Source organism: Narcine bancroftii, chromosome 5 (assembly GCF_036971445.1).
Source record: "Narcine bancroftii isolate sNarBan1 chromosome 5, sNarBan1.hap1, whole genome shotgun sequence".
Lineage (NCBI taxonomy): Eukaryota > Metazoa > Chordata > Chondrichthyes > Torpediniformes > Narcinidae > Narcine > Narcine bancroftii.
The window spans coordinates 213203363-213229302 of NC_091473.1; the positions used below are offsets into that span (position 1 = coordinate 213203363).

A 25940-nucleotide genomic window follows, 5' to 3' on the forward strand; every position below is an offset into this window, starting at 1 on the left:
TCCTGCCATTAACCACGTACTCCGCCTTCAGGTTCAACCTTCCAAAGTGCATCACTTCACATTGATGGAGATGTGGATGGTTTCAGTAAGGCATTCGACATTCATCATGCAAGGCTCATTCAGAAAGTACGGAGACACAGAATCCAAGGAGCCTTGCTTTGTGGACACAGAATTGGTTTGCCCAGAGAAGGCAGAGGATGGTTGCAGTATAAATGCTGAAGGAACTCAGCAGGTCTCTCAGTGTCCAGAGGAGAGAAAGATATATAACTGACACTCCCTTCTTCAAGGTACACAGTTCGTATTCTGCAGAGGTTGGTGACCAGTGGTGACCACGGGATCGGTTCTGGGACCCCCTCCTCTTTGTGATTTGGGTTGGTAGGTTTACAGATGACATGAAAGTCTGGAGGGTTGCCAGAGGCTACAGAGATACAATGATAGGGTGCAGAACTGGGCTGAGAAATGGCAGATAGTGCATAATCCAGTAAAGTGTGGCACATTTCAGAAGGTCAAATTTAAAGGCAATTTACGTTAATAGGCCCTTTCATGCAGTGAAAAAGCCCAAGTAACGGTGCAGATTCTCCATCCTTACAACGGGAGATTTACCCCTACGAATGCACGGTGGCCAACTGCAATCCCTCTCGAGGAAGGATCATCGGTGGAACACTGTGCACATGAATGTCCAGCATCTGCAAGCGGCTGGATAGGGGCGGGCTGATGATGTCGCAATGACCCCCTCAGGGCAGGGGGGGCTGGCGGGAGCTGTCAGGGCGGGCGGGGGCAGCCAGTGGGTGTCGACAGGGCAAGGGCTGTCAAGGGGCAGCTGGTGCAGTCTGTGACAGCCTCACTGGGCCGCTTTGGCTTTTGGGGCTGCTCGTCAGTGGCTCAAAATATACCAGAGCAATGGCTGTCTTCCCTACCCATAATCCCCCATGCAGCTGAAACAGAACGGTTCCAGCTGCATAAGGGATTATGGGTAGGGAAGATGGCCATTGCTCTGCCACTTATTCATGACAGGTGGTGCTACAGCACCAGTTGCCCTGCCTCCATCAGCTCCGGATGGCGCGACAAGGGACCCCTCAATGTGAAGGTGTCGCAGGAGCAGCTTTTAGGGTTCCATGAAAGGTAAGTTTTCCCTCTGCGCTGGTAGCCGGCCTCCAGGTGGAGGCCTGGCATGAGAGGGCCTAATGTTAGGACTCTGGGCAGTGTGGATGAACTGAAAGATCTTGGGGTCTGTATCTAAGCTGCTGCTCAGGTTGATAGTGTTGTTGAGAAGGCATTTGGTGTGTTGGCCTTTATTAGCTGTGGGATTTAATTCAAATGCTGTGAGGTAATGTTGCAACTCTCTAAGACTTCGGTTAGACCCCACTTGGAACTGTGTTCAGATCATTACAGGAAAGATGTGAATGCCATAGAGAAGATGCAAACATGCCTAATGAAGCATGGTTGACAGCTAGCTTGGATCTTTTCTCTTTGGAGTGACAATACAAGATAATGAGGTGGACAGCCAGCTCCTTTTCCATGAGGTGACAGTAGTATGCCTGGTGAGGATGGGTTGGGTGAACCTGGTCTTTTCTCCTGGAGCGATAGAGGATGAGTGATGACCTGACAGAGGGGTACAAGATGATGAGGGGCATTGATTGTATGGGCTTTTTCCCTAGGTTGAAATGGCTAACAGGAGGGGGCAGTTTCAAGGGAGTAAATACTGGGGACATGGAAGAGGCAAGTTTTTCTAAGACAGTGGTGGTTGCATAGCAACAGTGGTGGAGGCAGGTACAATGGGATCTTTTAAGACACTATTAGGTACATGGAGTGGAGAAAAATGGAAGGGTTATGCAGTAGGGAAATTCAAGGCAGCATCTTTAGGTCAGTATAACACTGGGCTGAAGGGCCTGTACTGTGCTGGAGATTTTATTTTCTAATATCCCTGGTGGAGATTTCTATGTTCTAATACTACTCTTCCCATACCATAACAGAAGGTCTGTGATGAAATGATGAGTTAACCTCCACCAAATGGAACAATTTCCTCTTCAAGAGTTCCATATCCCTGGGTTAGACCTCACCAGGAGCTCCAAGCACAGTTCCTGCTCCATAGCCCTGGGTAAGACCACACTGGAAGCTCAGTGCACAGTTCCCATCTCCATATCCCTGGTTCAGACCACACCGAGAGCACTGTGCATAATTTTGTCTCCGTATTCCTGGATAGCACCATGGGAGGTGTGGTGAGGGAGTGACGGTGAGGAAGGAAGGGCAGTGAGGAGAGAGAAGTCACTTAGAGTTTGATGGCTCAGCTGGCCTTTTATTGTCTGATGGCTCCCAGGTCCTGGGAAATGGAGGTGAGACCACAGGCTGAGATACCCAGCCTCCCCTCCCCTGAGACCCCTGTAATGATCCCATCCCTGAGTTCTCACCATGAGACCCCTGCAGGTGAGGGTCCCATCTCTTCTGAGCTCCCATCCCGAGATCCCTGCAATAGAGTTCCCACTCTTCCTGAATCTGCAGTCCACATCCTTCACACGTTCTTGCACTTGGTGATGACTCCGTCGGGATATCGTTTCTTAAAGCGGGTCACCACATCTGGATCAAGGAGATGGATTCCATCCAACTGGTTCCCCAGAGTGATCCTGTAGCAGAGGGAGGTGGGGGTCAGTACTGCATCAATCCCAAAGTGAAGCTCCTTCTACATCCCACCACACACACTCCTGGGTTCAGACACAGTACTGGGTAATCTTCCCTCCACACTGTACATACACAGACACATACACGCTCACGCCTGGGATCAAACACAGGATGAATTTCCCTCTACTGTCCTGTCCACACACTCCCAGGGTCAGAAATAAGGTGAGGCTCCCTCTACACCATCCCGTCACACACACACTCCCAGGGACAGACACAAGATTCATTTCCCTCTACACCATCCTGTCTCTCTCCTCTCTCACACACACACACACACACACACACACACACACACACACACACACACACACACACACACACACACACGGCGGTCAGACTGACCAGTTTGGTTGAACATTGTGCGGTCTGCCAAACAGTTCGATTTTCCGAGTCCCTGGGGACAGTCGCTCAATCATTCCATAGATCTCATCTGGTTTGTGGCTTGTTGATCGAACCTGTGGAGGGAGGGGCCATCAGCATTGGATATACCTCCATTTTCCCCCTCCCCCACCAACAAATGGAGCAGGAGAGGCCTCGTCCCTGTCCCCCACTTCCACCCTACACACAAAGAGCAGTATGGGGTGAGGGGAGGGGGACAAACTCACCTCAGCCACAATGACATCACAGTCGAGGCCACGGTTGAATCCCTGAGGGTTCCCCTTCACACCGACCTGTCAGACAAGAGCAGAGTTAGACAGATCTGTCAGCAGGGAAGGGGGCAGGAAGAGGGGGAAGAGAGGTGGGATGGGAAAGGGAGTGGGAGAAGGGATGGGGGTACACTGGGGAGGAGGGCGTGGGGGCAAAAAAGAGGGTGGAGGGGAGGGAGGGAGGTGGAGAGGGTGGAGGAGGAAGGGAAGGAGTGGAAGTGGAGGAGGTGGGAGGGATGGACCCACCAGGCAGTGCTCCTTGCCATGGTTTAACCAGTGCCCTGTGCGCCCGGTTCGAATGATCCGCTGCAGCTGATTGGTCTTCACCCAGATGATCTCATCCACTCGCTCGTACCTGATTGGGTGAAGCACGGAGGGAGTTGAGGCAGGGAATGGGGAAGTGTGAAAGGGACATGAGGGGCTGGATACTCACCCCCAGAGATTCAAACACTCCCGGCCCAACTCCATCGCTCTGGCGGGAGAGGGGTTGAGAGAGGGGGAGAAAAGAGAGAGATTATTTTTGCTGTATATTCTCCCTGCACTGTTCTTGCTTTCTCACTGACTCCACTCCTATCCCACTGACGCCTTTCTGTCCCCTTCCCGACAGCCCAGACTCATGAACTTGCCACACTTGGATATGCAACGCATGATTCCCCCCACTCCTCCATGTGTCCTGAGTAGCCAGGATCTGGGCATACATTCCTCAGGTGCCAAGGCGACAGATCCCAAATGAAGGGCGGCACAGCTGGTGCAGTGGTGAGTGCAATATCAATGATTGGGAGAGGACTAGGGTTTGAATCCCTTGCTGTCTGTAAGGAGTTTGTATGTTTCCCCGTGTCTGCGTGGGTTTTCTCCGTGGACTCCGCAGTTTCTTCCCACCCTTCAAAAACGTATAGATTAATGGGGTGTAAATTGGGCAGCACAGATTTGTTGAGCTGAATTGGCCAGTTACTGTGCTGTATGTCTACATTATATATTTGTTTTTAAAAAGGGGTCCTTTATTCCCACTGTTCCTTGTCAACTGACTCTCAGTCCACCTGAGTTTTTATCCCCCACCTCAATTCTGTGAATTCTAACCTGTGCCTCAATATCCAATTCCCACACAAAGACTCGTTACATGTATATTCCATAAATGGGACCCCATTATTCAACAATTAACATCATTATCACCGAAACATCAGCAAGTTATCTTTGACACCTACGGATGCTGAAAAGACGGGCTGAGCTTCTCCAGCATTTCGGTGGGTTTTTACTACAATCACAGTGACTGCAGACTTTCACGTTTCAATTAGCCTCTCCTCCCCTTCCTACTGTTCCCCTGGTTGTTCCAGCTTTTATTCAGACACTTCCCTGCCTTTGGCTTATACAGTAAAATCTGGCACCTACGGGGATCACGGATGTCGAGTATGCAAGTTTTCCAGTTAACTGAGACCCCTCTTCCAATGCCTAACTAATCACCTGCATTTAAGAGTACACTATTTAAAAGACAAAAGGCAGTGCAAAATGTAAAGTAATTTGAAAAAAATCATTGTGGTCGTCTTAAAATATGAAAAGTTCACTTGAATCAAGTAATTCCCATAACATAAAAAATTTAAATTCAAACCTGGGTTGCTGGCGCTGTAACAGGGTTGCACTAACCACAACGCTGTGCCAACTGTGCTCGTGTCATAATTACACCCCCCACAACACCCAAACTTACAGATAAACCCTGAATAATACTGTACACCTGATAGTAATAAACACTCTTATTAGGCAGGGATAGGGAGAGTCACCCCAGTGGTGCAGAGCATTGACCATTCCTTCATCCTGGTCAGGCCATCGGAGCAACCCGGCTCATCTCCACACCAGTACTCAAGTCAGACCCTCAACACAATCCGGCTCACCGCAACACTACCCTAGTTAGACCCTCAGAGCGTCCTGACACCTCCATGCCAGTGTCCCAGTTGGGCCCTTTCCACAACCTGACTTTCCTCTACACCAGTACCCTGGTCAGGCCCTAGGCAAAACCCGACTCTTCTCCAATGCCAGTGTCCTGGTCGGGCCCTCAGCACAACCCAGCTCACCTCCATGCCAGTGTCTCAGTCAGCACCTCGGCACAGCTAGGCTCACCACCATGCCAGTGCCCCAATTTGGCCCTCGGCACATCTGGCTCAGCTCCACACCACTGTCCCAGTCAGCCTCTCGGCACAACCTGGCTCAACTCCACGCCAGTGTTCTGGTCAGGCCCTAGGCACAAGCCAACTCACCTCCACGCTAGTGTCCCAGACAGCCCTTCATCACAACCTGGCTCACCTTCATGCCAGTGTCCCAGTCAGCCAATCGACACAACCTGGCTCAGTTCCACGCTAGTGTCCTGGTCAGGCCCTAGGCACAAGCCGACTCATCTCCACGCGTGTCCTGGTCAGGTTCCAGGTGTAACCCAGTTCATCTCCACGCCAGTGTTCCAGTCAGCCCCTCAGCGCAACCCAGCTCAGCTCCACACCAGTGTCCCAGTCAGCCCCTCGGCACAACCTGGTTCACCTCCACGCCACTGTCTGAGTCAGCCTCTTAGCACAACCTGTCTCCGCTCCATGCCAGTGTCCCAATCAGCCCAACAGCACAACCTGGTTCACCTCCACGCCAGTGTCCTGGTCAGGCCCTAGGCACAAGCTGACTCTCCTCCACAGCAGTATCCTTGTCAGACCCTCAACTCAACCTGGCTCACCTCCTCACCAGTACCCCGGTTAGACCTTTGTAGCAACCCGAAACATCCACTCCAGTGTCCTCATCAGGTCCTAGGCATAACTTGATTCTCCTCCCTACCAGTGTCCTGGTCGGGCCCTAGGCAAAACCTGACTCTCCTCCACGCCAGTGTCCTGGTCAGGCCCTCGGAACAACCCAGCTCACCTACACGCCAGTGCCTCAGTCAGCCCTTTGGCACAGCCTGACTTTCCTCCACACAGTCAGACCCTTGGCACAACCCGACTCTCTTCCACACTAGTGTCCCAGTCCGGCCCTTGGAACAATCCGACACTCCTCTACACCAGTACCCTGGTCAGATCCTCAGCACAACCCAACTAACCTCCTCACCAGTACTCTGGTCAGACCCTCGTCAAAAACTGGCTCACATCCACACAAGTGTGCTGGTTGGCCCTCGGCACATCCTGGCTCACCTCCACACCAGTGTCCCATTCGGGTCCACAGCACAACCCAGCTCACCTCCACGCCAGTTCCTGGTTGGGCCCTCGGCACAACCAGACTCTCCTCTGCACCAGTGTCCCAGTCAGTCCCTCAGCACAACCCTGCTCACCTCCATACATGTCCAGGTAAGCTCATCTCCACGCCAGTGTTCCAGTCAGCCATCAGCACAACCAAGCTCAACTCCATGCCAGTGTCCTGGTCAGGCCCTCGGAACAACCCAGCTCACCTCCACGCCAGTGTCTCAGTCAGTCCCTTGGCACAATCTGGTTCACTTCCACGCCAATGTCCCAGTCGGGCCCTCGGCACAACATGGCTCACCTCCACGCCAGTGTACTAGACAGCCCATCGGCACAACCTGACTCTCCTCTGCACCAGTACCCTGGTCAGACCCTCAGCACAACCCGGCTCACCTCTACACCAGTATGCTGGTCAGACCCTCGGCACAACCTGGCTCACATCCACACAAGTGCCCTGGTCAGCCCCTCAGCACAACCTGGCTTACCTCCACGCCATTGTCCTGGTCAGGCCCTCTGCACAACCTGCCTTACCTCCACGCCAGTCAGGACCTCGGCAAAACCTGGCTCACCTCCACGTCAGTGTCGCAGTCGGGCCCACAGTACAACCCAGCTTACCTCCACGCCAGTGTCCTGTTCGGGCCCTAGGCACAACCCAAATCTCCTCTACACCAGTGTCCCAGTCAGCCCCTTGGCACAACCTGGCTCACCTCCATGCTTATGTCCCAGTCAACCCCTTGGCACAACCTGGCTCACCACCACGCCAGTGTTCTGGTCAGGCCCTAGGCACAAGCCAACTCACCTCCACACCAGTGTCCCAGTCAGCCCTTCATCACAACCTGGCTCACCTTCACGCCAGTGTCCTGGTCAGGCCCAAGGCAAAACCCAACTCTCCTCCATGCCAGTGACCTAGTCAGGCTCTAGGTGTAACCCATCTCATCTCCACGCTGGTGTTCCAGTCAGCTCCTCAGCGCATCCCAGCTCATCTCACCACCAGTACCCTAGTGAGACCCTCGGAGCATTCCAACACCTCCACGCCAGTATCCTGGTCAGGCCCAAGGCACAACTCGACTCTCCTCCATGCCAGAATCCTGGTAGGGCCCTTGGCACAACCCAGCTCACCTCCACGCCATTGTCGAAGTCAGCCCCTCAGCACAACCATTCTCACCATCACGACAGTGACCCAGTTTGGCCCTCGGCACACCTGGCTCACCTCCACATCAGTGTTTCAGTAAGTCCATCGGCACAACCTGGCTCACCTCAACACCACTGTCCAAGTCAGATCCTCAGCTCAACCTGGCTCATCTCCTCACCAGTACCCCGGTTAGACCTTTGTAGCATCCCAACACCTCCACTCCAGTGTCCTCGTCAGGCCCTAGGCACAACTTGACTCTCCTCCCTACCAGTGTCCTGGTCGGGCCCTAGGCAAAATCTGACTCTCCTCCATGCCAGTGTCCTGGTCAGGCCCTCGGAACAACCCAGCTCACCTCCACGCCAGTGTCTCAGTCAGTCCCTTGGCACAATCTGGTTCACCTCCACGCTAGTGTCCCAGTCGGGCCCTCAGCACAACATGGCTCACCTCCATACCAGTGTCCCAGTCGGGCCATTGGCACAACCTGACTCTCCTCCACTCCAGTGTCCCAGTCGGGCCCTTGGTACAACCTGACTCTCCTCTGCACCAGTACCCAGGTCAGACCCTCAGCACAACCCGGCTCACCTCTACACCAGTATGCTGGTCAGCCCCTCGGCACAACCTGGCTCATCTCCACGCCAGTGTCTCAGCCTGCCACTCGACACAACCTGCCTCACCTGCACGTTAGTCTCAGTCAGCCCCTCAGCACAACCTGGCTTACCTCCACGCCATTGTCCCGGTCAGGCCCTTGGCACAACCTGCCTTACCTCCACGCCGGTCAGGAGCTCGGCAAAACCTGGCTCACCTCCACGTCAGTGTCGCAGTTGGGCCCACAGTACAACCCAGCTTACCTCCACACCAGTGTCCTTTCGGGCCCTAGGCACAACCCGACTCTCCTCTACACCAGTGTCCCAGTTAGCCCCTTGGCACAACCTGGCTCACCTCCATGCTAGTGTCCCAGTCAGCCTTTCATCACAACTTGACTCAGTTCCAAGCTAGTGTCCTGGTCAGGCCCCCGGCACAATCTGACTCATCTCCACGCCAGTGTCCTGGTGAGGCTCTCGGTGTAACCCAGCTCATCTACACCAGTGTTCCAGTCAGCCCCTCATGCAACCCAGCTCACCTCCACGCCAGTGTCCCAGTCAGCCCATCAGCACAACCTGGCTCACCTCCATACCAGTGTCCCAGTCAGCCCCTCAGCACAGTCTGGTTCACCTCCACACCACTGTCCGAGTCAGCCTCTTAGCACAACCTGTCTCTGCTCCATGCCAGTGTCCCAATCAGCCCAATGGCACAACCTGGCTCACTTTCATGCCAGTGTCCCAGTCAGCTCCTTGGCACAACCTGGCTCACCTCCACGCCAGTGTCCCAGTCAGCCTTTCATCACAACCTGGCTCACCTTCACGCCAGTGTCCCAGTCAGCCCATCGACACAACCTGGCTCAGTTCCACGCTAGTGTCCTGGTCAGGCCCTAGGCACAAGCCGACTCATCTCCACGCCAGTGTCCTGGTGAGGCTCTCAGTGTAACCCAGCTCATCTACGCCAGTGTTCCAGTCAGCCCCTCATGCAACCCAGCTCACCTCCACACCAGTACCTCAGTCAGGCCCTTGGCACAATCTGGTTCACCTCCACGCCAGTGTCCCAGTCGGGCCCTCGCCGCAACATGGCTCACCTCCAAGCCAATGTACTGGTCAGCCCATCGGCACAACCTGACTCTCCTCTACACCAGTGTCCCAGTCAGCCCCTTGGCACAAACTAGCTCACCTCCACGCCAGGGTCTCAGTCAGCCCATTGGCACAACCTGGCTCACCTCCATGCCTGTGTCCCAGTCATCCCCTCAGCACAACTTGGCTCACCACCACGCCAGTGTCCTGGTCAGGCCCTAGGCACAAGCCAACTCACTTCCATGCTAGTGTCCCAGTCAGCCCCTTGGCACAACCCAGCTCACCTCCACTCCAGTGTCTCAGACAGCCCCTTGGCACAACCAGGCTCACCACCATGCCAGTATCCCAGTTTGGCCCTCGGCACACCTGGTTCACCTCCACGCCAGTGTCCCAGTCAGCCCCTTGGCACAACCTGGTTCATTACCACACCACTGTCCGAGTCAACCTCTTGGCACAACCTGTCTCCCCTCCACGCCAGTGTCCCAATCAACCCAACGGCACAACCTGGCTCACCTCCATACCAGTGTCCTGGTCAGGCCCTAGGCAAAACCTGACTCTCCTCCATGCCAGTGACCTGGTCAGGCTCTAGGTGTAACCCAGCTCATCTCCACACTGGTGTTCCAGTCAACTCCTCGGCGCATCCCAGCTCACCTGCATGCCAGTGTTCCAGTCAGCCCCTCAGCACAACCCTTCTCTCCTCCACACCAGTACCCTTGTCAGACCCTCAGCACAACCTGGCTCATCTCACCACCATTACCCTAGTGAGACCCTCGGACCATTCCAACACCTCCATGCCAGTGTCCTGGTCAGGCCCTAGGCACTACTCGACTCTCCTCTCGAGCGCGTTGAAAGAACCAAAGACTTGTTGATCCAAACCAAGGATTTTATTAACTAAAAGACTGGAGCATATCACAAGTAGGTTGACGAGTCCAGAATGACCCAGTCTGGCTAGGATCAATCCTTTAAGACCTGTCAGTAGGTGTGGCTACACTCTCAGCCATTCAGTTATCCTACACGATAATCTCTACATATACACATTGGCGATAGAATCTGTGCTGGTAACCCAGAGGAAGCAAATCATCATCTTGTATTTTGCCCCACCTCCCCCCCCACCCACCACCACAACCGCTCCTTCCCTGTCCCACTTCTATTTTCCCCTCTCCCCCTCTTTCTCAAACACACTCCTGTCCCTCCCCATATCTCAGTGACCCAGAGGAAGAGAAACCTGTTCCTTGCACTCCCTCCCCTCACCCCTAGCCCCTTACACCCCACCTCTGCCTCATCCTCTTCCTCTAACAACCCACCCAACTCCATCTCTCCCCTTCTCCTGCATCCCTCCCCACCTGCCGGTGACCCAGAGGAAGAGGAACCCATCATCCTGCAGGACGGGGATGTTGAGCCTTCTCATCTCGTCGTCAGTCAAGGTCCCGTATGGCAGCTCCATGTGGATGTCCCAGGGAGGGTCGGCCATCACAACCGCAAACTTGCCCAGAATGCTGACGTCCAGAAATCGAATGTCACAGCAGATCCACTGGAATGGGAGGGAGAAGCAGTGGTAAACTCCAACCGCGTGCATTCCCCCCACAAACAGGGAGCAGGAGAAGCCCTGTACCACCTCCCACTCCCCTCACACGCGATGCAGGGGAGGCCCCATTCCCCCCCCACCTCTATGGACGCCCCATTTCCCCCCCCACCTCAATGGACGCACCATTCCCCCCACCACATGTGGCAAATTCCCATTCCCCCAACACAGGGAAATCTCCACCCCCACCCCCACCCCAAAACACAGAGTAGGCACCATCTTCCCCCACCCCAGGCCTGGTCTCACCTGTGGGGGAAAGAGTTTGCCCAGACTGGGGTCACTGCTGACGCTGGAGGAGACGGGCTTGTCCGGGGACTGCCCTTCCAGTGGTTGCCCCTGGGGGCCATCAAGGAGACTGTCGATCTCGTAGTGAACGTACTTGCAGCTATCCATGTGGAAACACGTGTTGAGGAAGGAGCAGTCCCCCAGAGACTCGTCCGTGTGCTTATTGATGATGCGCCTATGGGGAGACAGAGAGGGTCAGAGGATTCCCCCACCCAGGGTAGCAAGAGAGGGCCAGGAGGGTCTCCACACCCAGGGGGAGCGAGGGGTCTCCTACCTGAAGTGCAGCTTCCTGCAGGGCCGATCCTGGCCGTGGGCCCTCATACACTCCAGCTTGGTGCCATGGTCACAGAACTCCTGGACTTGAGCTCTGCCCCGGGAACGGAACTTCTCCACGATTGACTGCTCCTTGGCCGTGCTGGTGTTCAGCAGTTCCAGAATCTCCTGACTCATCTGGGGGTGGGGGGGAATTGATAAGTCTCTACTCCTCACCTCCAAACCTCTTCCCCTCCTCCCAACTTCTCTCCCCTCTCCTCTCCCTTCCTCTTATCCTCCCCTTCTCCCTTCCCTTCCCTCCTTCTCCTTCACTCTTCCATCCCCTCCTCCCCTCATCTCCCTTACACCTTCCCCCCCCCCCCACCCCACCCACCCCACCTCACACCTTCTTGCTCTGTTTCTCCTTGGTGGATTGTTGGTTCAGCAGCCTCTCGATCTCCAGGTCCAACTCAGAAGCCATCTTCCTGGATTTCTTGGCAGGTTCCGGAAGTTTCCTGTCCTGGCTGGAGGGGGTGCCAGCCGCCGTCTGCAGCCGCATATTCTGCCCGGCCTGGGGGTGCGAGTGGCTGGGCTCGCTGTCCTGGGGCAGCAGGACCAGCATGGCTGAGAGCTTGGTGTGGTCAGCAGAGGTGACTGTGGTGGGGGTCCCGTCTTGGGACAAACCCCCCCTCACCTCAATCAACTCCTGTGCTGCAAACTTGTGCAGCATGCTCTCCACGTTCCCCTGAGTCACCACACACTGGAGCTGGTGGAGAGAGACGGGGTAAAGGAAGGTTGGGGGGGGGGGAGGAAGAGTGCGGAGGAGAGAGAGAGAAAGAGAGAGAGAGAGAGAGAGAGAGAGAGAGAGAGAGAGAGAGAGAGAGAGAGAAGAGGGGCTTGGGAGAGGGGGAGAGGGAGGGGGGAGAGGGAGGGGGGAGAGGGAGGGGGGAGAGGGAGGGGGGAGAGGGAGGGGAGAGAGGATAGGGCGGGATTGGGAAGGGGTGTGTGGGGGTAATGGTAGAATGATGTTATTGTGGCTGGAAGCCTGTGACCACTAGACTGATTCCTGAACCTACAGGGAGTAAAGGTTCACTTGCAGTCAACGGCGGTTTAGTTTGATTTTGTCTTGAGTCCAACACCAACATCCAGGCTGGGGGTGGGTGGGGGGGAAGGCGGGGTGGGGTTTGTTCTGGACCATTGTGAAGGAGACTGACCCTGCATGTGGGTGTGTATATGTGTGCTGGAATGTTTTGGAAGGATTTTCATTCTGTGTCTAAGCCTGGAGTTTGTGTGTGTGATGGGATGGTGTAGAGGAAGCTTCACTGGATCTAACCCATGAGTCTGTATGTGTGACAGACAGTGTAGAATAGTGATTCCCAAAGTGGGCGTTGGAAAGATCCAAAGGGGCAGTGAGGGAAAAGGGGGCAGCCAGGGAAAAGGGGGCAGTCAGGGGGCAGTGAGGGAAAAGGGGGCAGTCAAGGGGCAGTGAGGGAAAAGGGGGCAGTCAAGGGGCAGTGAGGGAAAAGGGGGCAGTCAGGGGGCAGTGAGGGAAAAGGGGGCAGTCTGACCCTTCAATCTTATTATTCAGTCTGCTGCAAAGTTGACTGAAGAGGCCAGTGCAGTAACCTTTGGGCCAGAATCGGGGTGGTAGTAATAAGCAAAATAAACAGCGACAAGGGATTATCATGAGAACTGGACTCTGTCGCCGCCATGTTGTACTGGCATCACAACATTCCCCAGTGCCACCACTAACCCCTCTCAGCGCCACTGCCACTCCTTCCAGCACCTCCACCACCCCTCCCCTCAGCACCGCTACCCCCCCCAGTGCTGCCACCAACCCCCCTGTTAGCGCGGCCACCATTCCTCTGCTCAGTGGCGTCACCACTCCCTCCTAGCGCTGTCAGTACCCCCAACCCTGCTCAGTACTGCCACTAACGCTCTCATCCCGCTCAGCTCTATCACTAAACCGCCTCCATCCAGCAATGCCACTAACAACTCCCACCCCGCTCAGCGCCGCCACTACCCCCCAGCTCCAATGTATGATGAGGCGGTCGGGATGTGGCCTACAGTGTGTGTGTGTGTGTGTGTGTGTGTGTGTGTGTGTGTGTGTGTGTGTGTGTGTGTGTGTGTGTGTGTGTGTGTGTGTGTGTGTGTGTGTGTGTGTGTGCAGGAAACTTCCTATCTCACCGATAACATGGCATTTCGAATTGCCAGGGAGTCCGTGGGCAACGACAGCGCGAGGTTGGACAGGTGCTCCAGCAGCCTTTTCTCCAGCAGCGGGTCTATCTTTTCGTCCTGCTCTAGGCTGCTGGGTTTGTTGGACAGGAGGGCAGCTGCAGGGGCTGGGCTGTCACTACGGAAATCCTGACCCATCCCCGTTGGAACCTCAGAGTGCACTGTGAAGAGCAAGAAGGGCTGGATGAGTGCAGGATTCAAGACTACTGGTCTTTCAATCTCATTAATATCTTTCCTGTAGTTGGGTGACTAGAACTGCACACAATACTCCAAATATGGCCTCACAATTGTCTATACAACTTTACCAAAACATCCTGTACTCAATTTGCCAATGTGCAAAAGTTCTCTTTACAACGCTATCCACCTATGACACCATTTTCAGACAATGATGCATCTGTGTTCCCAGATCCCTTTGTTTTTCCACACTCCTCTATGCCCTACTGTTTAACATGCATGTCTTGACCTGGTTAATCTTTGTAACATCTCACACTTCTCCACATTAAATTCCATCTGCCATTTTGAAGCCCACTTTTCCAGCCGGTCCAGATCCCTGTACAAGCTTTGTACACCTTTTTTTCATTCATACTAACTTTACTTCCTATATTCTATTATCTCTCACAACTACACCTCCAATCTTTGAGTCATCTGCCAACTTGCTGATCCAATTTACCATATTATCATCCAGATTGTTGCTCTAGATGACAAGCAACAATGAACCCCAGCACCGATCCCCGAGGCCCAGCACCGATCCCCGAGGCCCAGCACCGATCCCCGAGGCCCAGCACCGATCCCCGAGGCCCAGCACCGATCCCCGAGGCCCAGCACCGATCCCCGAGGCCCAGCACCGATCCCCGAGGCCCAGCACCGATCCCCGAGGCCCAGCACCGATCCCCGAGGCCCAGCACCGATCCCCGAGGCCCAGCACCGATCCCCGAGGCCCAGCACCGATCCCCGAGGCCCAGCACCGATCCCCGAGGCCCAGCACCGATCCCCGAGGCCCAGCACCGATCCCCGAGGCCCAGCACCGATCCCCGAGGCCCAGCACCGATCCCCGAGGCCCAGCACCGATCCCCGAGGCCCAGCACCGATCCCCGAGGCCCAGCACCGATCCCCGAGGCCCAGCACCGATCCCCGAGGCCCAGCACCGATCCCCGAGGCCCAGCACCGATCCCCGAGGCCCAGCACCGATCCCCGAGGCCCAGCACCGATCCCCGAGGCCCAGCACCGATCCCCGAGGCCCAGCTCCGATTCCCGAGGCCCAGCACTAGTCGCAAGCCTCCAGTCAGAGTGAAAATCCTGTACATCCACTCTCTGGCTTCTCCCGCTAAGCCAACGTCTAATCCAATTTACTATCTCATATTGAGTGACTGTACCTTCTTGAGCATCCTCACTTGTGTGACCTTGTTAACACAGATAAAGAGAAATTTCTCAAGGTAATGAATCCATGAAATTAGTTGCAATAAACAGCTATCAAGGCCATGCTGTGGGGCAGTATTTAAAAGGGAGGCTTTTGATTTTTTTAAGGGTGCGAAAGGCAGGAGAATGTGGTTGAGGAAGAATACATCAGCCGTGATTCAAATGGCAAAGCAGACTCAATGGGCGAATGGCCTAATTCTGCAGCTATAGTTCAGGGTCAGGTGAGAGAGTCAGCTGACTCTCGAGGTGCCTGGGCTTCAGAGGGAAGTGGGGGGCGGGGGGGGGGGAGTGAATCTCACAGAGTCGTGTGAAACGACGGGAAGGGGTGGATAAGGTAGGAAGTTGACCATACCAGTGGTACACTGGGGTCACAGCCTCATGATTCGGGGAGTAGGTTTGGGATGGGGATGAGGAGGGACGGCTTCTCCTAGAGAGTTGTGAATCTGGAGTCACGTGATGGAGTAGTGGCCGGTAGGGGAACTCCAGCCCTCTCCAGAAAAGTTAAAAAAAGATAGAGTAAAAGCAAAGGCACCAACTTAAAAACCAAAACAAAGTGAAAGTAAAAGTGTGGAGAAAATGGCAGCGAAGAAAGAAAAACCAAAAATAACGGGAAGAAAAGAAGAAGGAAAGACGTCAGAAGAAGAAGGTGAAGGCCTTACCTGTACGAAGAGGCCCGCCGCGGAGAGAGAAGCCCGCTCCCACAGGTCAGTGGAAGTCCTGGGCTCGGGACTACAAAAATGGCTCGCAGAGCCAAGTAAAAGTGCGCAACCGCGCATGAAAAAAACACACTGACGGGAGGGGAGGAACAGCTGCGGAGTCGATCTCCACAGCTGAGAGAGACACCTGCAGCACAGCAGCAGGTGCAGAACACAGACAATAACAACAACAAGAAAGAAGAGGGTAAAAAGAAAACAAGGAAACAACAGATGGTCAATCCAGAGGAAGAAGAAGAAGAAGAACAGAAAGAAGTGGAAGAAGAAGAGAAAAGCAAGAAAATGGATGTATCTTTTTTTAAAGAATATATGGAATCAGTGAAAGAATGGCAATTACAAGAATTTGATGAGATAAAAAGAAGAATTAAGAATGCAGAAGAAAAAATGAATAAAATGGAAATGGCCATATCAGAGTTAGGAAAAAGAGTGGAAAATATGGAAAAACGAGAAATAATTGTAGAAATGGAAGTAGAGGACTTAAAAGAGAAATTAGAAGAATCTAATAAAAAAGTTAAAGAGACACAGGAGCTGTTAGCTCAGAAGATAGATATAATAGAAAACTATAATAGAAGAAATAATATAAAGATAGTGGGCCTTAAGGAAGATGAAGAAGGCAAGAATATGAGAGAATTTATAAAAGATTGGATCCCTAGGGTCCTGGGAAGACCAGAATTACAGGAAGAAATGGAAATAGAGAGGGCACATAGAACTTTAGCCCCGAAACCACAACCGCAGCAAAAACCAAAGATCAATTTTAGTAAAATTCTTAAGATATACAACAAGAGAAAATATATTGGAGAAAGCAATGAAGAAAGTAAGAGAGGACAAAAAGCCACTGGAATATAAAGGTCAAAAATTTTTTTTCTATCCAGACATAAGTTTTGAACTCCTGAAGAAGAGGAAGGAGTTCAATACACTGAAAACGATCTTATGGAAAAAAGGATATAAGTTTATGTTAAGGTACCCAGCGGTACTTAAAATAGTTATTCCAGGGCAACAAAACAGAATATTCTCGGATCCAGAGGAAGCAAGGAAATTTGCAGAACAACTACAAAACAAGCAGAGAGATGAAGACATGTAATAAGAGTAAAAATGATCACGATCTATATGTATGTGTGTAAAGGGGTATATGTGTGTTATATATATAGTGTGCATACATGAATGTATCCGTATTTAGAGGAAAATATATAGAGTATAGACAAGAATTAATAATGATGGGAAATGGAATAGAGGGAATAAGGAGGGAATTAAAAGAGTGTCCTTTGTTACATATGAAAATTGAAATCTTTTCTGGGGGGGGCTTGGTGGGGAGGAGTTACAGTCACTGCAAAATCAGCTGACGTTTGCGAGTGAATTCGCAAATCCAAATGGAGAGAGGAGATGTGGTTGTCCGACAAGGGATAAAGGGCAACTCAGGAGGGGAAGGGGAGAATGGGGTTAAAGAAGTTTTAAATAGGAGAATAAAGAAAATGTTTGATGTTTTAGAAATGTTGTCTTATAAAGTGTTCAAAACAAGAAAGCAGAAATGGATAAGAAGGAAAGGTGATGATGGAGAAACGGAAAGGGAAGATAAAGAAAGTATAAAATGACTACGCTGAACTATATGACTTTAAATATTAACAGAATACATAACCAAATTAAAATGAAGAAACTGCTAAATTTACTGAAAAAAGAAAAAATTGATATAGCATTTGTGCAAGAAACACATTTAACTGAATTGGAGCACAAGAAATTAAAGAGAGATTGGGTAGGACACGTAACAGCAGCGTCGTATAATTCAAAAGCAAGAGGAGTAGCTATATTAATTAGTAAAAATGTGCCAATTAAAATAGAAGTGGAAATAATAGATCCAGCAGGGAAATATGTAATGATAAAATGTCAGATATATTCGGAGTTTTGGAATCTACTCAATGTATATTCACCTAACGAAGAAGATCAAAAGTTTATGCAAGATATTTTTTTGAAGATAGCAGATACGCAAGGGAACATATTAATAGGAGGGGATTTCAACCTGAATTTGGATTCAAATATGGACAAAACTGGGAAAAAAATTAACAGAAAGAACAAAGTAACCAAATTTATAATTAAATCGATGGAAGAAATGCAACTTTTGGATATATGGAGGAAACAACACCCAAATGAAAAGGAATATTCATATTACTCGGCTAGACATAAAACATACTCAAGAATAGACCTATTTTTGTTATCAGCTCGTGTGCAAGAGAGAGTAAGAAAAACAGAATATAAAGCTAGAATATTATCGGACCATTCACCCTTAATATTGACAATAAAGTTAGAGGACATCCCTCCAAGAATGTATAGATGGAGATTAAACTCCATGCTACTTAAAAGGCAGCATTTTAGAGAATTAATTGAAAGACAAATTAAAATGTATTTTGAAATAAATACGGAATCAGTGAAAGATAAGTTTATACTATGGGATGCAATGAAAGCGTTCATTAGAGGGCAAATAATAAGTTATATAACCAAGATGAAGAAGGACTACAATCAGGAAACAGAGCAGTTGGAAAGGGAAATAGTAAATATAGAAAAAGAATTAGCAATGAAGGAAGATACAACTAAAAGAAGAGAATTGGCAGATAAAAAAATAAAATATGAAACACTACAAACATATAAGGTAGAGAAGAACATAATGAAGACAAAAGAGAAATATTATGAACTAGGGGAAAAAACGCACAAAATTCTAGCATGGCAGCTTAAGACAGAACAAGCTAAGAAAATGGTATTGGCATCAAGGAAAAAAGACAAACAAATCACATATAATCCAAAGGAGATCAAGGAAAACTTTAGAGAATTCTATGAACAATTATACCAAACTGAAAACGAAGGGAAAGAAGGGAAAATAGATGAATTTCTAACTAAAATTGAACTACCAAAATTACAAATAGAGGAACAAAATAAATTAACAGAACCATTTGAAATAGTAGAAATACAAGAGATAATAAAAAAAATTACCAAATAATATAACACCAGAAGAGGATGGATTCCGAATAGAATTCTATAAAACATTTAAAGATTTATTAATTCCTCCCCTCCTGGAAGTAATCAACCAGATTGATAAAACACAAAGCTTACCAGATTCATGTAAAACAGCAATAATTACAGTAATACTAAAGCAAGGGAAAGATCCACTCGCACCAGCGTCATATAGAGCAATATCATTACTTAACACAGATTATAAGATAATAGCTAAACTATTAGCAAACAGATTAGCAGAATATGTACCTAAAATGGTAAATCTAGACCAAACTGGATTTATTAAAAAAAGAGGCACAACAGACAATATTTGTAAATTTATTAACTTAATTCATGCAGTAGAAGGGAGTAAAGCGCCAACAGTAGCAGTTGCTTTAGACGCAGAGAAGGCATTTGACAGAGTAGAATGGAATTATTTATTCAAAGTATTGCAAAAATTCAGTTTACCAGAGAAGTATATTAATTGGATTAAAGCATTATATAAGGGGCCATTGGCGAAAGTGACAGTAAATGGATATATATCAAAGCAATTTAACTTAAGCAGGTCAACACGGCAGGGATGCCCACTATCACCCTTATTGTTTGCGTTAGCTATAAAACCACTAGCAGAATTGTTAAGAACAGAAAATAATATAAAAGGGATAAAAATAAAAGAGAAGGAATATAAAATCAGTTTATTTGCGGATGATGTTATAGAATACTTAACAGAACCAGAACTATCAATAAAAGAATTATATAAGAAATTGAAGGAATATGGAGAAGCAAGATTAACGTAAATAAAAGTGAAGCAATGCCAATGAATAATGCGGATTTCTCAAAATTTAAGAAGGAATCACCATTCAGATGGCAAATGCAAGCAATAAGATACCTAGGTATACAAATAAATAAAAATCTCGGCCATCTATATAAACTCAATTATTATCCACTCATGAAAAAATTACAGGACGATTTAGAGCATTGGAAAGATTTACCATTAACACTAATAGGAAGGATAAAGTGTATTAAAATGAACATTTTCCCAAGGATATTATACCTATTTCAGGCATTGCCAATACACTTGACAGAGAAATTCTTCAAGGAGTTAAAGAAAATAATAAGGAAATTTTTATGGAAAGGGGGGAAACCAAGGATAGCACTACATAAATTAACAGAATTGTATAAACAAGGAGGCTAACAACTGCCAAACTTTAAAAATTATTATAGAGCCGCACAATTAAGATACCTATCAGATTTTTATCAAACAAGGGAAAAGCCAGATTGGACTAGATTAGAATTAGATAAAATAGGGGAAAAGATACCTGAACACATATTATATAAATGGGATGAAAAATTGGTACAACATAGAAGTTCTCCAGTATTACATCACCTACTCAATATTTGGAAAAAGATTCATGTAGAAAGGAATAAAACAAATTACCAAAACTAATATTGACGCAAAATAAGTTACTCCCTTTTACAATAGATAACCTTTCCTTTAGAGAATGGGAGAAAAAAGGGATCAAAAGAATAGAAAATTGTTTTTCAGGAAATAGATTATTATCCTTTGAACAAATGAAAGATAAATACAATATAACTCAAGATACAGTGCTGGCATATTACCAATTGAGATCCTACTTGAAGGACAAATTAGGAAGCAGTCTGAGGTTACCAGAGGGAAGTAACTTTGAATATGTGATTACAGATACAATGATAATCAAAAGATTTATTACAAATATGTATATTAAACTGTAAGAAAAGGAGAATGAGGACACAAATGGTAAAGCTAAACAAAAATGGGAACAAGATTTAAATATAAATATAAAAAAGGAAACATGGGAGAAGTTATGTTCTGGAACGATGAGAAATACAATAAATACGAGGTTACGTATGATACAATATAACTGGATACACAGGCTATACATTACACCTCAAAAGTTAAATAAATGGGACCCAACAGTATCTGATAGATGTTTTCGATGTAAAAAAGAAATGGGAACAACAATTCATGCAATCTGGACATGTGAAAAAGTAGAAAAATTTTGGGAAGATCTAAACCAAATATTAAATAAAATTACAGAAAAGAATATACCAAAGAATCCCGAGATCTTCCTCCTAAGTAACATAAAAAACAAAGAATTTGGAATTGATTTGGATGGTGCACAAAAAATATTTGTTAAGATAGCTCTAGCCGTAGCAAAAAAATGTATTATGTCAACCTGGAAATTGGAAGATAATTTGAAAATACAACAATGGTATATAGAAATGAATAAATGTATTCCATTAGAAAAAATAACATATAGTTTAAGAAATAATATTGAAATATTTGAACAATTATGGGAGCCTTACATGAAACACAATAGAGAAAACCTACCGGGGACATTCACTACCTAAATTAACGAAAGGAGAAGGAAATGGAAAGAATTGACTCAGTGGAATTTCTTGTTTATTTTTATTGAATGACAACATTGTTTGACTGTTTTTTTATTTATTTATTTTTTAAATTTTTTATTTTTCACACCATAAATCACATTAACCATGGTACACACTTTTTCCTTTTCACACATATACAGTGCCATTTTCTCCCCCCATCCTCCGTCCTCCCATCCCACCCTCCCTACCTACCCCCTCCCGTCCATTTAAGGTATACAATCTAGGATACATTAAACCAGTCAGACAATGTTGTCATTCAATAAAAATACACCAGAAATTCTACTGAGTCCATTCTTTTCATTTCCTTTCCTTCCGTTAACTTAGGTAATGATTGTCCCCGGTAGGTTTTCGCTATTGTATTTAATGTAAGGCTCCCATATTTGTTCGAATATTTCAATATTATTTCTTAAACTATATGTTATTTTTTCTAATGGAATACATTTATTCATTTCTATATACCATTGTTGTATTTTCAAATTATCTTCTAATTTCCAGGTTGACATAATACATTTTTTTGCTACGGCTAGAGCTATCTTAACAAATCTTTTTTGTGCACCCTCCAAATCAATTCCAAATTCTTTATTTTTTATGTTACTTAGGAGAAAGATCTCTGGATTCTTTGGTATATTGTTTTCTGTTATTTTATTTCATATCTGATTTAGATCTTCCCAAAAATTTTTTACTTTCTCACATGTCCAGATTGCATGAATTGTTGTTCCCATTTCTTTTTTACATCGAAAACATCTATCAGATACTGTTGGGTCCCATTTATTTAACTTTTGAGGAGTAATGTATAGCCTGTGTATCCAGTTATATTGTATCATACGTAACCTCGTATTTATTGTATTTCTCATCGTTCCGGAGCATAACTTCTCCCATGTTTCCTTTTTTATCTTTATATTTAAATTTTGTTCCCATTTTTGTTTAGTTTTACCATTTGTTTCCTCATTCTCCTTTTCTTGCAGTTTAATATACATATTTGTTATAAATCTTTTGATTAACATTGTATCTGTAATCACATATTCAAGGTTACTTCCCTCTGGCAAACTCAAACTGCTTCCTAATTTATCCTTCAAGTAGGATCTCAATTGGTAATATGCCAGCGCTGTATCTCGAGTTATATTGTCTATTCTTGAGTATGTTTTATGTCTAGCCGAGTAATATGAATATTCCTTTTCCTTTGGGTGTTGTTTCCTCCATATATCCAAAAGTTGCATTTCTTCCATCGATTTAATTATAAATTTGGTTACTTTGTTCTTTCTGTTAATTTTTTTCCCAGTTTTGTCCATATTTGAATCCAAATTCAGGTTGAAATCCCCTCCTATTAATATGTTCCCTTGCGTATCTGCTATCTTCAAAAAAATATCTTGCATAAACTTTTGATCTTCTTCGTTAGGTGAATATACATTGAGTAGATTCCAAAACTCCGAATATATCTGACATTTTATCATTACATATCTCCTGCTGGATCTATTATTTCCTCTTCTATTTTAAATGGCACATTTTTACTAATTAATATAGCTACTCCTCTGGCTTTTGAACTATACGATGCTGCTGTTACGTGTCCTACCCAATCTCTCTTTAATTTCTTATGCTCCAATTCAGTTAAATGTGTTTCTTGCACAAATGCTATATCAATTTTTTCTTTTTTCAGTAAATTTAGCAGTTTTATCCTTTTAATTTGGTTATGTATTCCATTAATATTTAAAGTCACATAGTTCAACGTAGCCATTTTATACTTTGTTTATCTTCCCTTTCCGTTTCTCCATCATTACCTTTCCGTCTTATCCATTTCTGTTTTCTTGTTTTGAATCCTTTATAAGACAACATTCCTAAAACATCAAACATTTTCCTTATTCTCCTATTTAAAACTTCTTTAGCCCCAATCCCCCCTTCCCCTCCTGAGTTGTCCTTTATCCCTTGTCGGACAACCACATCTCCCCTCTCCATTTGGATTTGCGAATTCACTCGCACGTGTCAGCTGATTTTGCAGTGACTGTAACACCCCCCCCAACCAGCCCCCCCCAGAAAAGATTTCACTTTTCATATGTGACAAAGGTCACTCTTTTAATTCCCTCCTTATTCCCTCTATTCCTTTCCCTTCCCTTATTAATTCTTGTCTATACTATCTATATTTTCCTCTAAATACGGATACATTCATGTATGCACATTATACATATACACACATATACCTCTTTACCCACATACATATAAATCGTGGTCATTTTTACTCTTATTACGTCTTCATCTCTCTGTTTGTTTTGTAGTTGTTCTGCAGATTTTCTTGCTTCCTCTGGATCCAAGAATAGTCTGTTTTGTTGTCCTGGAATAAATATTTTCAATACCGCTGGATGCTTTAGTATAAATTTATACCCTTTCTTCCATAAAATCGCCTTTGCTGTATTGAACTCCTTTCTCTTCTTCAGGAGTTCAAAACTTATATCTGGATAAATGAAGATTTTTTGCCCTTTGTACTCCAGTGGCTTATTGTCCTCTCTTACTTTTTCCATTGTTTTCTCCAGTACCTTTTCTCTTGTGGTAGATCTTAGGAATTTTACTAAAACAGATCTTGGCTTTTGTTGTGATTGTGGTTTAAAGGCCAATGCTCTATGTGCCCTTTCTATTTCCATTTCTTGCTGTAGTTCTGGACATCCTAGGATCCTAGGGATCCAATCTTTTATAAACTCTCTCATATTCTTGCCTTCTTCATCTTCCTTAAGGCCCACTATCTTTATGTTATTTCTTCTGTTTTCTGAGCTAATAGTTCTTGTGTCTCTGTAACTTTTTTATTAGATTCCTCTAATTTCTTTTTTAAGTCCTCTACCTCCATTTCTACTGCTGCTTCTCGTTCTTGCACCTTGTCCATTCTTTTTCCCATTTCTGATAAGGTCATATCTATTTTATTCATTTTCTCTTCTGTATTGTTTATTCTTCTTCTTAAATCATCAAATTCTTGCGCTTGCCATTCTTTAAATGACTCCATGTATTCTTTAATAAGAGAAAGTATATCCTTTATCTTGCCTTTCCCTTCTTCTTCTATTTCACTGTACTCTTCCTCTTCCTCTTCTTCTTCCTCTGGGTTGGCCATCTGTTGTTTCTTTGTTGCCCTTTTCTTCTCTTCTTTCTTGTTTTCGTTGTCTTCTGTGTTCTCCTCTTGCTGCAGGTGTTCTGCAGCTGTCATTGCCGGCTGTGGAGATCGACTCCCCAGCTGGTCACCCCTCCAGTCAGTGTGTTTTTTTGCATGCGCGAGGAGCCGACTTTTACTCGGCTCAGCGAGCTATTTTTGTAGTCCATATTCTACCGACCTGAGGGAGCGGGTTTCTCTCTCCACCGCGGGCATCTTCGAACAGGTAAGGCCTTTTCCTTCATCTTCCGTTGTCTTCTCTTCCTCTCTTCTTACCGTTGGTTTCGACTTTTCTTTTTTCGTCGCCATCTTCTTTCCACCTTTATATTCACTTTACTTTGATTTTTATTTTTGTGCCTTTGTGTTTTACTTTGTTTTTTCTGACTTTTCTGGAGAGGGCTGGAGTTCACCGTCCGGCCACTACTCCATCACGTGACTCCCCTCGTTTGACTGGTTTAATGTATCCTAGACTTTGTACTTTAAATGGACGGGGTGGGGGGGGGGGAGGTAGGGAGGGTGGGATGGGAGGAGGGAGGGGAGAGAAAATGGCACTGTATATATTTGAAAAGGAAAAAGTATGTATCATGGTTAATGTGGTTTATGGTGTGAAAAATAAAAAATTTAAAAAAAAAATAGTGAATCTGGGGAATTCTCAGCGGATGCAGGAGAGCCTGCCTGGTTCAACATGTTTGGGGCACAGAGGGATGTATGAAGAATGTGGGAATGGAGGGCAAGGGTGAAGCTGAGTTCACGGCTGGGGTTTCATTCAACAGTAGAGCAGGATCAAAGAGTTGGTTAGCCCACAGGAAAAAGAATCTCAAGGTTGTATGTGATGTCATGCAAGTACTCTGACAATAAATCTGAAAAATATCCTACTCCTGATGTTCTTAAGAACTTGGAGCCCAAGGAAGTGGGAAAGGTACTGAGTACTTTGCACTGGTGTTCACCTAGGAGAAGGACATGGACAGATGACTGGGAGAGTCCCCACTCATTGGGCAATTGGAGATGAAGCAAGTGGTAGTGCCAGTCTTTTCAGGAGCTTTAAGGTGAACAAGTCCCCTCGGCTGGATGGGATGTATCCCCAGTTATTAACAAGTGAAGAGATTGCTCGAGTCTTGACAGAGATCTTTACATCCTCTCCAGTGACAGGAGAGGTCCCAGAGGACTGGAGAGTGGCTGATGTATGAATAATACCTTGATGAAGGGCTCAAGCCCAAAACATTGGTGGATTTGTACCTTTATCTTTTCTTATATAAAGTACACTGCTTGACCTGCTGAATTTCTCCAACATTGTGTTTTTAATTCAACCACGGTATCTGTGTTTTACTTTTACTAGAGAGGATATTCAGAGATATGATTCACACACATTTAGGAAGTCATGGTCAGCTTAGGGACAATCAGGGTGGATTTGAGAGGTTCAGGTCATATCTGACTGATTTGAGAGATGACAAAGGTGGTTGATGAGGGTGGATGATGTCTACATGGACTTTGGTAAGGAGTTTGGCAAGGTCAGTTGAATCACAAGATGCAGGTGCAGGAATCAGTGGTGAGTAGACTTGGCCACACACCACCTCCCTCACCATTGTTTGGGGCCCCACACAGCCCTTCCAAGTGAAG

General features: G+C 47.0%; 1 protein-coding gene and 1 long non-coding RNA gene across 3 annotated transcripts in view; one reads left to right on the forward strand and one right to left on the reverse strand.

The window, feature by feature from the left end:
- LOC138764807 (uncharacterized) lies at positions 1-4275 on the forward strand. Its single transcript, XR_011358310.1, has 3 exons — positions 1-287; positions 1974-2098; positions 3928-4275. It is a non-coding gene; the product is annotated as an uncharacterized lncRNA (long non-coding RNA).
- Positions 2270-25940, reverse strand: part of mettl3 (methyltransferase like 3) — a 24615-nt gene continuing 944 nt past the window's right edge. The window contains exons 2-12 of one of the 2 annotated variants that reach the window (XM_069941109.1): positions 22975-23031; positions 13617-13825; positions 11836-12195; positions 11452-11627; positions 11139-11352; positions 10654-10841; positions 3754-3792; positions 3567-3675; positions 3279-3344; positions 3016-3128; positions 2270-2621 (exon numbers count right to left, since the gene is read on the reverse strand). In XM_069941109.1, the coding sequence (XP_069797210.1) occupies positions 2510-2621; positions 3016-3128; positions 3279-3344; positions 3567-3675; positions 3754-3792; positions 10654-10841; positions 11139-11352; positions 11452-11627; positions 11836-12195; positions 13617-13825; positions 22975-23031 (1643 nt within the window). In that variant the 3' untranslated portion in view covers positions 2270-2509. The remainder of the gene's footprint in view (positions 2622-3015; positions 3129-3278; positions 3345-3566; positions 3676-3753; positions 3793-10653; positions 10842-11138; positions 11353-11451; positions 11628-11835; positions 12196-13616; positions 13826-22974; positions 23032-25940) is intronic. The other variant, XM_069941110.1, reaches the window with a different exon arrangement.